The following is a 13876-nucleotide window of genomic DNA, read 5'->3' on the forward strand; positions in this document are numbered from 1 at the left end:
GCTGCATGCAGCCCTGCTTCACCACTTGCAAAGCTCTCCCCCCCCCCCACACACACACACAGTTGGAGACTGGGGACTTGAACCTAGGTCCTTGCACATTGTAATGCAAACACTTAACCACCTGGCCCCTCCATTCCTGCTCTCGATGGTTTGGGTGTGACCATTCAGTTCAGGTTGGGGAAGAGGCTATGGATAGAGAAGTGCTGGTGGCTGACTTAGTTTCCATCCAGGTCAAGGGTGTGAGGAGGCAACCTAGATGTGGGTTAGGAGAGCAATCGCGAGGCCAGTGCAAAGTAGAAGACAAGGTAGAGAAAAGAAGCCTGTCTTGGGGTCGAGTGGGGGCACACCTGTTTGAGTGCACATGTTACAGTGCACAAGGACCCGGGTTTAATCCCCCGGGTTCCCACCTGCAGGGGAGTGCTTCACGGCTGCAGGTATCTCTGTCTCTCTCCCTATCTTGATTTTACCCTTCCCCTCTTGATTTCTCTCTGTCTCTATGCAATAAATAAAAATAAGATGTAAAACAAAAAAGCCAAAACATAACAAAAGAAGCATCTCGTGCCCATGATAATGTATCATTTGTGTTGTCAAGAACATTCACAGCCTTGGGGTTTAGACTTGGGACCTGCGGAACAACTGGATCACATCCTGCCGCCACTGTCTGTTTGCTGTACAACCTTAAAAGAGATTTCTACTCTCTCTCACCCTGGCGATCCCATCTGTGGGGTAGGATTGACAATCGTACTGCCTCAAAACATTCTTACTGTGAGGATAGAATGTTTAAACCCTTTTGGTGAAATGAGCTATGGAACGGGCTCATGGTGGGACGTTGAGCTCCCCCTAGTGGTTATAGTGTGGCCCCAATCTAAAATACAGATGCTTAACTCTTCTCCCAGCCCCTCTCTACAGTTTTGCTCTACACAAGCTTGAGGGCTTTAGCTTGCTTTCTCTAGTTCTCACATATTCCCCTATCTCATAGTTCACAGCTAATTTGGGTGGAAAAAAAAGCTTTTAAAACTATTTTTAATTATCTTTATCTATTGGCTAGAGACCGCCAGAAATCCAGAGGGTGGCGGGACACAGAAAGCGAGATAGACACCTGTAGCCCAGCTTCACCACCCACAAGGTTTTCCCCCTGCAGGTGGGGACGGGGGTTGGGGGGCTCGAACCCGGATCCTTGCACATTGTAACATGTGCGTTCAACGAGGAGTGCCACCATCCAGCCCCCAGCAAAAAAAAAAAAAAAAAAAAATAGAATGCAAACACACTGAAGAGCTGAGAGATAATGACTAGTCATTTTAGTCATTTACACTTACAGGAAGTTGATTTTATTAGATTATTTCCTTCTGGTAAATTAGGAGTATATATACCTCCCTACGTGTCAGGCACTAATTGAGTTAATTGTGATGAAAGGTGGAGAAAATGGAGGTTGACAAGATACAAGATAACTCACCTGGGAGAGTTCTTGCTTTGCTATGTCTGGCCCACGTTTGAGCCCTGCCTTCACCTTACTGTGGGCAGCTTTCTTGCTGTGGTTTTGTGCCCTCCCTCCACTTTTGTGTCTTTTCTATCTGAAAAAGTCAGCCTGGAGCTGTGAAGTCCTGGTGACGGGGGGGGGGGGGGGGGGGGGGGGAGACAGACACACACCGATAGAGAAGGGAGAGGGTGGAGTGTTAATTATTCCGAGTATGTTAGGTCCAGAGAAAGGACAGTTTGTTTCAAAAGACTGAGGTATAAAAACTCATAGTCCACCATTGTGTTTTTTTTCTGGCCATGAATAAGCAACATGTTTAAAGTTCAAAGGAGCTATTTTAGCACCAACATGCTCTGTAATCTTGAAGACTTTGGAAATTGGGGTCAGTTGGTGACACACCTGGTTGAATGCACGCATTACAACACACGAGGACCGGGGTTTGAGCCCCCAGTCTTCACCTGCAGGGCGAAAGCTTTGCTAGTGGTGAAGCAGTGCTGCAGGAGTCTCTCTGTGTCTCTTCCTCTCTATCTCCCCCTTCCCTCTCAATTTCTAAGTCTCTATCCAATAAACAAATAAAGATAATAATAAAAAAAAGATAACTTTGGAAATTAACTTGTCATCATCAAGATGCCACTCCTGAGGACAGAGTCAACTTTGCACACTGGAGCAGTTTGGGTGGATTGTAGCAAAATGACTTTGAGTGGAGGGGAAAAGCCATATTGATGAAGAGTACAAGACGGGCGGAAGTGAGTTAACACTGGGGCAGGGTTATAAGAGGTGTGACTGTACAGGTGGGGTGGTCAGCACTGGGGGCCTTGTCCTCTCACCCTCTTGCTTTCTGGGGAGCATCCTACCGGCTCTTGACTCTGAATATGTCTGTGTGACCCCTCAGCCTCCTCCGCACCCTTGTCTACCCTCTCGAGCTGAGCCTCTGGAGGACAACTTACTGGTCATGTCATCATCCCATTCTGATCTGGGAGCCCAGGGCCTTCACTTGCCTCTTTAAGACCGTCGTAGTGGCTTTTGCAGATAGCCGCTCCTAGTCCAGGTTGGCAGCTCAGGGATGAGCCAGTGAGCAACTGTCACCAAGCACTGGGCTTATTGCCTATTTCCTCTGTTGTCACAGATAGCTAGTGTCAGGCTCCCCTTACCTCCATCTGGTTTCCTACTTTCACCATCATCCATCCATACAGGTTTCCCAGTTGCTTATCATTTGCCTGAGCAGGACGCTTCGGTCCTCCTGCCTGCTGTCTGTTACCTATGTGTTGGTGTTTTTCTTACATGGATCCTTGACACCTACATCTTAGAGGCAGCCACCATATTTCTAGTCTTTGCAATAGCTTCCTCAGCCTAGGGGAGACGGTCCAGTTCTTGAAACAGTTCTTCACTAGAGCTCAGCACTGTCCTTTAAGTATCTCTGTAATGTAGGCAAATTACTCAGCCTTACACTCTGGTGCTGGGAACTGTATGGAATTGCACCCTTCTTATCCTACAATCTTTATTATTATTACTATTATTATTATTATTATTTAGAGACAGAAATTGAGAGGGGAGTGGGAGTTAGAGAGAGAGACAGAGAGACATCTACTACACCACTATACCTGCTACACCATTCCTGAAGCTTTCCTCCTACAGGTGGGGACCAGGATCTTGAACCGTGTTCACTGTAATGTGAGCTTTTAACCACCTGGCCCCCTTACCTCACAGTCTTGTCGATCATTATTAAATCACTAATTTAAAAAAGCTGAAAAATAAGAAAACACAAAGAAGAACTTGGACTGGGTTTGGTGTATTGTACTAAAGTAAAAGACTCTGGGGTAGGGGTTGGGGGTGGGGGGTTCGGTCCTAGAACATGATGGCAGAGGAGGACCTAGAGGGAGTTGAATTTTGATGTGGAAAACTGGGAAAAGTTATGCATGTACATGTATGTACAAACTACTGTATTTTACTGTTCACTGTAAACCATTAATTCCCCTCCCCCATAAAGGGAAAAAAATATGCAGCCTTAGAGAGCATTGCTTTCATCTTGAAATAGAGATGATTGTAATAGACCAATTAGAATTCAGGGATGTCTTATATTATGAATTCTTACAAAGCCAGGCTTGTGGCAGGTGCACTTTAATGACAGAAGCTAACGGTGTCATGACTACAGCATAGGTGGCCTACTGAAGATAGAGCAGTTGTCTCGGATAGAGCTAAAGAGGACCTGAGTCGTGTGGTGGCAGTGAGTACGGAGAACAGTGGCCACAGAAAAGTGCATTTGCAGAGTGAAATGACAGGGTTTCACGCAGTATGTCTGAGGACTATGGAGAGAGGTAGGACTTCATGCTGACTCAACTTGTCTTCCCTGGTTGATGAGAACAGTCACTTCAAATGGAAATTCACCAAGTCAAGGAGGCTCTCCAGAGGGGGCTTATGTTAGAGTCTTTGTGAATCGAATAATTCAGTGAGAGGACAGGGTAGCTCCCCCCCTTCATTTTATTTGGAGGTTAATAGTTTACAGCACAATTGTCGCTACTAGTTTCATTTAGTTTTAGAATCAATTCCAACACAGTCTTGAGTTCCATTAAAATATAAGGTACTTTTTATGTATCTGGTGCTCTTGTAAGTGATTAACAAGTGTACTAAAACTATCATCTTAGGAAAAGAAAGAAAAAGAAAGGAAGAAAAGGTGAGGAGAAGTGATGGATTTGTGAAGGGTGTGAAAAGGAAATGTGGAATTCTGTTGTTGATACACTTGATTTCCTAACAAGGTAACAACTTGGAGGAGGAAGTTTCTAGTAGGTATTAAGGTTGTGGAATTAGGAGCCATCTGTGTCCAAGTGAATACTGAGAGGTTGGAGATCCTGTCTCGGGTAGAGTGGAATGTGGAGCCTGTGGTGTTGCCCACTAGAACACAGCCTCCAGCCTTTAGTCTGGTGTCCTCAGGAAGTAACTTGATTTCACATTCCCACTCTGGCTTCCTGACTAACCTCCTATTTTCTGGTTGTATCCCTTGGGTTTGGGGATGAGAATCACCTGGGAAGAATTGTGGTCATTTTAGTGCTGACTCCTTACTTCTGGGAGAGATCTCAAACCTTACCCTTGCTTCCTGTCATTGCCTACCCAGGCCTTGGTGTGTTGGCCTTGTTGGTTCAGAGTGACTTTCTTTCAGTATCCCCAGGTTTAGGGTTTGTCTGTTTGTTTACCTCCAGGATTATCACTGGGGCTTGGTGCCAGCACTTCAAATCCACTGCTCCTGGTGGCCATTTTTTCCATTTTATTGGATAGGACAGAGAGAAGCTGAGAGAGGAGGGGGAAACAGAGAGGGAGAGAAAGAGAGAGAACTACAGACCTGCTTCACCCTTGTGAAGCTTCAACCCTGCAGGTGGGGAGCTGGGAACTCGAACCCAGATCCTTGCACTTAGTACTATGCATTTAACCACGTGTGCCACTGCCTGCCCCCCAACCACTTTTTATTATTATTATTATTATTCAAGAGAAGACATAGATTCTGAAATGGTTATTGGCAAGGCATTAAGCTTCCTGTTTGAAATAACCTGCAGTTTATCAATCTCAGTGTTCTGACTTCCAAGCCGAGTTCAATTCAAATGACTTCTTTGTTAATTCCGTGCCAGTTGGCTTCAGTCCTTCCTGCTGGATTCTTGACTGCAAGGTTTAACTTTGTACATAAAGATTCTTGGACTCAGAATCAACTCATTTCCTTACATTTGCTCTCCTGAAATGGTAATAGCAAATGAACACATAAGATAATTGACTTTGAATCAGCCAAAGACACTTCCTGTCCTTGCTAACTCCAAATCCTTTTAATGAGTGTTTGTGTGAGAATTCTGGCCAACTGAGAAGTTGGAGGGGGAGAGACCCCACAAGAACGCACCCTCCTTTCTGACACCAAGTGCAAGAGCAGGGGACCTTGTAAGCCATCCTCAGGTTTGCTACTTTGCTAGAAGGACTCACAGAACTCGCTGGGAATGGTTGTATTCATAATCACGGTTTATTCCAGAGGAGCTGACAGGCTAAAATCGACCAACGATAGAAACACATGGGATGGAGTCAGGGGAAGAACCAAGCAGGAGCTTCCTTTGTGTTCAGGTTAGGTCCCAGCATTGAAGGTTGACAATCTGAGCAGAGTATTTCCAACAAGGATGTTCACTTCAGTTGCTGAGTGCAGTTTTTATAGACATTACTCACTGTCTATGTGACTGGTAGTGTTAGTCTCTAGTCCATTTTAAGAGATTCCTGAGCGGGAGTCGGGCAGTAGTGCAGTGGGTAAGCGCACGTGGTGCGAAGTGCAAGGATCTGTGTAAGGATCCCAGTTCGAGCCCCTGGCTCCCCATCTGCAGGGGAGTCGCTTCACAGGTGGTGAAGCAGGTCTGCAGGTGTCTATCTTTCTTTCCCCCTCTCTGTCTTCCCCTTCTCTCTCCATTTCTCTCTGTCCTATCCAACAACGATGACATCAACAACAACAACAATAATAGTTACAACAATAAAACAACAAGGGCAACAAAAGGGAATAAATAAATAAATATTTGAAAAAGGAGGTTCCTGAGCTTTAGAGAGCTCCAAACCCCAACTAAAGTCACATTATAGACACAGACACTCTGATGACTAGTCAGGACGGTAGACATGACCTCTCAGAAGCCAGAGGGCAAAGACTAAGACTTCTTACCTCTTTTTCAGAAAGGTTAAATTCATTGCCATAATGAATAAAAAATGAATAAAAAACAAATAAGATAAATAAAAGTGAATAAAAATCCAAAAAAGATGTGGAATACTATTCTTAGATCTATTGTATTTTTTAACTTTTTATTAGTGATTTAATAATGATCAATAAGATTGTGGGATAAGAGGTGTACCAAAACATACAGTTCCCACCACCAGAGGTCTGTTTCCCATCCCCTCGATTGGAAGCTTCTTTATTCTTTATCCCTCTGGGAGTATGAACCAAAAATTATTTATTTATTTTTTAATTTTTATTTATAAAATGGAAATATTGACAAGACTGTAGGATAAGGGGTACAATTCCCACCACCAGAACTCCATATCCAATCCCCTCCCTTAATAGCTTTCCTATTCTTTTTTTTTTTAATTTTTATTTATAAAAAGGAAACAATGACGAAAGCCATAGAATAAGAGGGATACAATTCTGCACAGTTCCCACCACCAGAGCTCCATATCCCATCTCCTCCCCTGATAGCTTTCCTATTCTTTATCCCTCTGGGAGCATGGACCTAGAGTCATTATGGGGTGCAGAAGGAGGAAGGTCTGGCTTCTATAACTGCTTCCCCACTGATCATGGGCTTTGGCAGGTTGATCCATACTCCCAGCATCTCTCTCGTTCCCTAGTGAGGCAGGGTTCTGGGGAAGCGGGGCTCCAGGACACATTTGTGGGGTCGTCTGCCCAGGGAAGTCCGGTTGGCATCATGGTTTACAATCAACAATATTTATATACCTTTCCCATATTTGGGAACTACTCTCTTCTCTGATCCAGCTTTCTGGTCCTTTTTCCAGCCATGACACCTACATATCAGATATCAGGCTCAGAAGAAAAAAAAAAAAAAAAACTAGTATAGTCGTAGGCTCTTTGGAACATAACTAAAATAGGCCTACTATCTACAAAACAGAGCTCTCCCCCCCCCCACTCTTCATATGAACTTTTCCAGCCTTTAGGTTCATGATTAGTCAACAATTTTTTTGGCTCTATATGTTAACTCTTTTTTTCAGCCACCAGGTTCCAGAAGCTTTCCTGTTCTTTATCCCTCTAGGAGTATGGACCCAGGATCATTATGGGGTGCAAAAGGTGGGAGGCCTGGCTTCTGTAATTGCTTCCTTGCTGAACATGGGTGTTGGCAGGTCAATCCATATTCCCAGCCTGTCTCTATCTTTCCTTAGTGGGGCAGGGCTCTAGGAAGGTGGGGTTCTAGGACACATTGATGAGGTCAACTTAGGCCTCTTATTAACATCTCATCTAACTCTTGGATATTTTTTAAATTTATCCAAAGAAGAACCGATTAGGAAAATAAGTTTAGAACAAAGAAATGCTATTAGTACAGAATAATCTCAAAGTATCCGGAGACTGTGGTCACAGGCCAGATTAGACTATATATATACAGAAGATACAGTAAAATAAGTTGCACTTCTCATAGAGAAGCTGGGTCCTTTCAGGGCTGTAAAACCTACCTAGGATTCAACTCTCTAAAGCTTTCCTCTTACCTTGGGAGGTCTAAGGTATCTGTAGTGAAAGAAGTGTTTTGATAATCTTCAGCCAATGTTAATTATTGATAGTTATGCATATCAAATTGCACCTGCCATACTCAGGCCCAAATGACCTTAGGCAGCAGTTTCCCTCCAAGATGTAGGAAACCAGATAACACCTGCAGGATGTCAAAATGCCAGAAATACCACTCTCTTTTAGTAAGGCAGTTGGGAACACTTAACGAGATCTGGAGATTTCTTTCAGGTATTGCCATGTAAGTTGAAGACTTACAAAGATTTGAAATGAGAAGGAAAAAAGTGAGTTGATCCCCAAGGACTTTGTTCTTGAAGCTGTTTACTGCATGGCAAACTCAACCCTGCTATTTCCGGGGGAAATTTTATCTTATTAGTTTGTTTACTGGCGAGAAAGAGACAGAGGGAGAGGGAAAGAGACAAAGAGAGAGAGAGAGAGTGAAAACAGAGTACCACTACATCATGTAGGGTGCTGACAGGAATTCAACCTGGCACAACACATAACACCAGCTAAGTAGTCTACTGGCCTCTCCTTAGGTTTTGGAGTCTGATTGCAGTAAGCATATACCGTGGGTCCAATACTTCTGTTCCATCTCCCCGATGACTCAACAGAGGCAGAGATGATCTCTTTTCACAGGTCCACAGGTGAGACTGTGGACCACCAGTTTGAGCATCTCCTGGGAAGATGATAGAAATGCATATTCTTGTGAGTGAGCCAAAAAGAGAAGGATGCATATTGGGTGATTTCACTCATAGGTGGAACCTAAGAAACAAGGACAGAAAGAAAAAACACTCTGTTAGACGTGGACTGGGTTTAGTGTATTGCACCAAAGCAAAGGACTCTGGGGAAGAATGGAAAGGAGGAAGGAAGAACAGAATGAAGGAAGGAGCGAGCTGAGGGGCAGGGGAGCTTTGGGGTCCTGGTGCATTGGTGGTGGAAAAGTACCGAAGTTGGAGGTGAGAATGTCTTGCAGACATTTATGGCTGGAAGATGAGAAATTGTAGCTCTTAAAAAATTAAAAATAAATAAATAAAAGAGTGGACCAGGCAGTGGGCGCACACACTACACTGTGCTAGGACCCAGGTTCAACCCCCTACTCCCCACCTACAGGGGGAAAGCTTCATGAGTGGTGAAGCAGGGCTCTAGGTGTCTCTCTGTCTCTCTCCTTCTCTGTATCCCCCATCCCCTCTCAATTTCTCTGGCTCTATCCAATAATAATTAAAATAAAAAGAAATTGTACTCTTGTGTCAGCCACTGTACTGTAAATCATTAAACCCCCAAATAAAGTGATAAAACAAGTAAAAAAAAAAAAAAAAAGGGAAAGAAATGCATATTCTTTAGCCTCCCATCTGTCAAGTCAGATACTTCTGGAGGTAGAGTGTTGTGATTTTCTTTTTTTCCCCATCACTGGGACTTCACTGCTCCAGGCTGACTTTTTCAGATGGAAAGACACAGAGACAGAGAGAAAGAAGACAGAAGAATGACACGAAGCCTCCTTCAGTGTGATGGGGGCTAGACACATACTTGGGTTGTGTACATCATAAAGTTCACTCCTTGTGATTCTAATGCAGCTAAACTGTATATGGAGAAGATTTCCCTACCTTGTCTTTTGTTCCTACATCGAATGTAGTTAGGCTTGGAATGTAGGTTGGTCTTCATGAGTGATGGTGGCCGCCTTGTGTGGTCCACAGCATGCCTCACGTGATCCTAGAGAGGTGAGCTGACTGCTTTGTCATTTTCGTTTTCTTATTTTGAGTCTCAAAATTAGCCAGAGATCCTGGTTTGTTTTTATTATTATTTTTTTAAGTCACAAAGCTCATCACTTCAAAACTTACTTTTTTCTTTTTGCCTCCAGGGCTCTTACTGGGGCTCGGTTCCTATACCATGAATCCATTGCTCCTGGAGGCCACCCTTTTCCCACTTTGTTGCCCTTATTGCTGTTGTTATTGTTGTTGTTGTTGGATAGGACCGAGAGAAATTGAGAGAGAAGAGGAAGACAGAGAGGGGGAGAGAAAGACAGACACCTGCAGACCTGCTTCATTGCTCGTGAAGTGACCCCTGCTGCAGGTGAGGAACCAGGGACTCAAACCAGGATCCTTATGCCAGTCCTTGTGCCTCATGCCATGTGTGTTTAACCCACTGCACTACCTCCTGGCCCCCTAAAACTCATCCTTATACCAGATGATGTAGTAGAGTCTATAGAATTTCTTTTATTTATTTATGTTTTACTTTTTTATTAGTGATTTAATAATGATTAACAAGGTTGTAAGATAACAGGAGTACAATTCCATATAGTTCTTGTGACTAGAGTTCCATATTCCCTCCCCTCCATTGGAAGTTCTGTATTCTTTATCCCTCTGGGGCTATAGACCAAAGATCTTTATGGAGTGCAGAAGGTGAGGGGTCTGGCTTCCGTCATTGCTTCTCCACTGGACATGGGCATTGGCAGGTGGATACATACCCCCAGCCTGTTTCTATCTTTCCCTAGTGGAGCAGGGCTCTGGGGAGGTGAGGTTCCAGGATACATTGGTGAGGTCATGTGCCCAGGGAATTCAGGATGGATCCATAGTAGCATTTGCAGCGTGGTGGCTGTAAGTCAGTAAGATGTAAAGCAGGACAATTTCTTTAATAAAGGGGAACCCAAAGGTAAGAATAGAGCAGATAAAATTAGGGGTCTTGGTGTGAGAAGAAGTTAGGGAATCTATCTTAGCTGTGAGCTTTGTCATTCTCTGGTCATGTGACTTTGATCAAGTCACTTGGTTTATGTTTCTTTCTTCATGAGGTAGAGCAGTCACCTGCAGACCTGCTGTGTACTCTAAATTAAGCACTCTAGATAGGTACAGAAGTGACAATGCCTGGCACTTTGAAAGGTGTTTGTCATCAACTTGACATCTGGAAAACTCCTCTTAGGTCCTGCAGGAAGCCCTGTGAAATGGAACCTGAGGTTGTGAAAGCTGCAATGCTGCCTCCTCTATCTCAAGAGAGTTAGACAGGACGAGACATTGGGGAAAAGAAAGACATTCGCCCACGGGCTAAGTCTGGCCAGGCCTGCTTTTGTCTGATCCATATAAAGCAAGAACATCTTTATAGTTTTCAAGAGTTGGCAAAAAAAAAAAAAAAAAAAAAAAATCAAAGACTCTTGTATGCCACATGAAATTTTAGGACTTCCAAGTTTCAGTGTCCTTAATAAAGGCTTATTGGAACACAGCCATGCTGACTCACTCCTATAACTGCCCATGACTGCTTTTGTTCTATAGCAGCAGAGCTAAATAGTTGTAATGGGGATCACATGGGCCACAAAATCTAAAACATTTACTATCTAGCTCTTTCTAGAAGACGTTTGCTGACTCCTGAGTTAGATGAAGGGTAGAGAATTGAGAAAAGAGGTTATGCAGTAGATGATAATAGCAGACTGAGCTTCACCAGGCACTGTTAAGCATTATATAATGTGCTACCTATTAATATAAAATCTTGTGGGCCAGGAGGTGGTGTACCTGGCTGAGCACATACACTGCAATGCACAACGACCCAGGTTCAAGTCCCAGCTCCCCACCTCCAGGGGGAAAACTTTTATGAGTAGTGAAACAGTGCTGCAGCTCTCTCTCTCTCCTTTTCTCTTTTCCCCTTCCCTCTCAATTTCTTTCTGTTTCCTTTAAACATAAATAAATAAAAATTCAATTTTTATATAATTTAATTTTCTCAAGTTACAATTGATTTTTATGTAATCATTACTTTCTCCCCAGCTTTGAGATATAACTGGCATATAACATTGTGGAAGTTTAGGTGTATATCATGTAGAGTTGATGCACTTATATTCTTGCAAATGGTTGTCACTGTCATGCAAGGTAACACCTGTTTCGTGCCACGTAATTACCATTTCTTTTTTGTGGTGAGAAAATTTTCCTCTCAGCAACTTTTAAGTATATAATCCTGTGTAATTAACTGTAATCACCATGCAATGCATTAAATTCCCAGAAGTTATTTATCTCCTAAAGAGACCATTTAATTCTTTTAACAACACTTATGAAGCAGGCATATCATTATCTGTATTTTCTTCACATGGGGGAACAGAGGCTTATAACTTACCCAGGGCCACAGAGCTTATAAGTAGTGGAGCTAGGATCTGAATTGGCTAGGCCACCTTCCCAACTGAACTTATAATCACAGTGCTTTTCTGCCTCATGGGGTTAGGTGAGTCAAATGACCTCAAAGAGGTTTAGGGTCCTTGAGATGCATTGGTTGATGGCTGAGAAGGGAGAAAAGGGGGTGCCTTTTAGTGTGATGAGAACTCAGAGAGAATGATATGATTCTGATGTGTTTGTGTGGCTTGTTTAATGAAAGAAAGAGAAGAAAGAAAACAAAGAGAAAGAAGAGAAGAAAGAAAGGGAGGGGGAGAAAGAGGAAGAGAGAAAGAAAGAAAGAAAGAAAGAAAGAAAGAAAGAAAGAAAGAAAGAAAGAAAGAGAAAGGAGGGAGGGAGGGAGGGAGGGGAGACGGGAGGGAAGAGGGGGAAAAGAGAAAGGGAGGGAAGAAGGAAGAAAGAGAAAGAAAGGGAGGGGAGAAGAGGGAGGGAGGGAGGAGGGAGGGAGGAAGAGAGAAAGAAAGAAAAGAGAGGGAAAGGAAGGAAGAACAGAAGGAAGAAACATAGACAGGGGGAGGAGGAGTGGGGGGAAAGTCCTTATCACAGCAGATACTTTAGGACTTCAATCACATTCTCCCAGAGCCAACAGCAATGTCATAGAAGTGCCTATCTGCTTCTGTCTCCTGGGTTTGCCACTTACCCAGCCTGCTAATGAGAACTCACTCAGCATCAGCTTCAGAGGGGCCTGGGCATGAGCAGGAACTGGACAGTAGAGAGTCCTGTTGCCTTTTTGTCTGTAAAATAAGAATGTCAAGGGACAATTGTTTCTTCATTACTGTGAATGTGAGCCTTGTGTTTGCAAAGGTCAGCGCCTGTGAGTGCATCATCATTTTGAGTGGGTTCCTATGGTAATTGGGCCATCGTGACTGAGGGCATTTTGTATCAGGCAGTCGGGTGTTGGCTTCTTGCCTTCCTTATGCAGCTCTCATGCTTACTTCCTGTACATGTAACCATCTCTGTTCTCCCCCTTTTCTTGTTTTCATTCTTTTGTGCCACAAAAGTTCTGGAGTCAGAGAATTCTTCAGCAGGTATGGTTTCAACTTGAATGACTTCTGTTCCCAGCTGTGACTTAAGGTTTTTAAAATTATGGTGGAATCAGGGAATATTCTCTATGAATGAAGGGGGTTCTTTCTTTTTTTCTTTTTAACAATTTCTTTATTTTAATCTCAGATAAGTGGAGACTTTCTTCCAACGCAAATGCCAATGGAAACGCCCAGCCCTCTTCACTTGCTGCCAAGGGCTACAGAAGTGTGCATCCCAACCTGCCTTCTGAAAAGGCCCAGGTAGGCATATTGCTCAGGGGTGGGAGGGGACTGGTGAGTGGTACCTGTTTTCCAACCGTTTAGCTTAGACTGTGTAACTTCCGTCTGCCTGGCTGGTTAATGGGCAAGGAGCTGAGTTACACTCTTGGCCAATTATAGAAAAACTCCACAAGGAGCAGTGTTAGGGAGAAGTCGATGGTAGTGGAGGCATAGGGGCTGAGGTTGGCCTGTACCAGGAATTGAGAAATGAATACAGAGCCGATATTCTCTTGATTGAAAACATGAGGGAATATTATAAAAGAGGGAAGCCATTCACTGTTGAAGAAGTGAGGAAAAGGTGTCAGCCTGTTTGTTAGAAACTCTTTAGAGGGTGATATCGCATAGAAGTGTGTGCTCTTGTGTTTATTCCATTAATTGGCTAGAGTTGGGGCTTTACTCCAGGAGCTCTGTCCCTCCAGCTTAAGATCAGTTGGCTGTGACCAATCCCTAAGCTGGAGTCCCAAGGACCAGGCAGGGAGAAGTCAGAATGACAACATACAGTGGAGCTGGAACTGTCTACATCTGGCCTATAAAAGGAATCCCTTCTGACTGGAGTAGAGATAATTGTACTTAAATTTCCTGCCTGAAGCAGTTTTTGTTTTTTCATTTTCTTTCCCCTTCTCTGTTGCCTCTTGGCCCTTTTCATGAAAGGGATAGAGTCTGTTTTCATTCAGGTGAGCTGTAAGCGGTGCCTCTAAAGAGAGGAACCATGTCTACAGAACAGGATACTCCT

General features: G+C 43.6%; 1 protein-coding gene across 50 annotated transcripts in view; it reads left to right on the forward strand.

Moving 5' to 3' along the window:
• Positions 1 to 13876, forward strand: part of SORBS1 (sorbin and SH3 domain containing 1) — a 331521-nt gene that overhangs the window by 173756 nt on the left and 143889 nt on the right. For 43 of the 50 annotated variants that reach the window (XM_060193311.1, XM_060193305.1, XM_060193352.1 and 40 more), the window contains 2 exons: positions 12844 to 12870; positions 13013 to 13125. In XM_060193311.1, the coding sequence (XP_060049294.1) occupies positions 12844 to 12870; positions 13013 to 13125 (140 nt within the window). The remainder of the gene's footprint in view (positions 1 to 12843; positions 12871 to 13012; positions 13126 to 13876) is intronic. The other 7 variants (XM_060193338.1, XM_060193364.1, XM_060193433.1 and 4 more) reach the window with 1 other exon arrangement.

The sequence above is a fragment of the Erinaceus europaeus genome, chromosome 1, assembly GCF_950295315.1.
Source record: "Erinaceus europaeus chromosome 1, mEriEur2.1, whole genome shotgun sequence".
NCBI classification, from domain to species: domain Eukaryota; kingdom Metazoa; phylum Chordata; class Mammalia; order Eulipotyphla; family Erinaceidae; genus Erinaceus; species Erinaceus europaeus.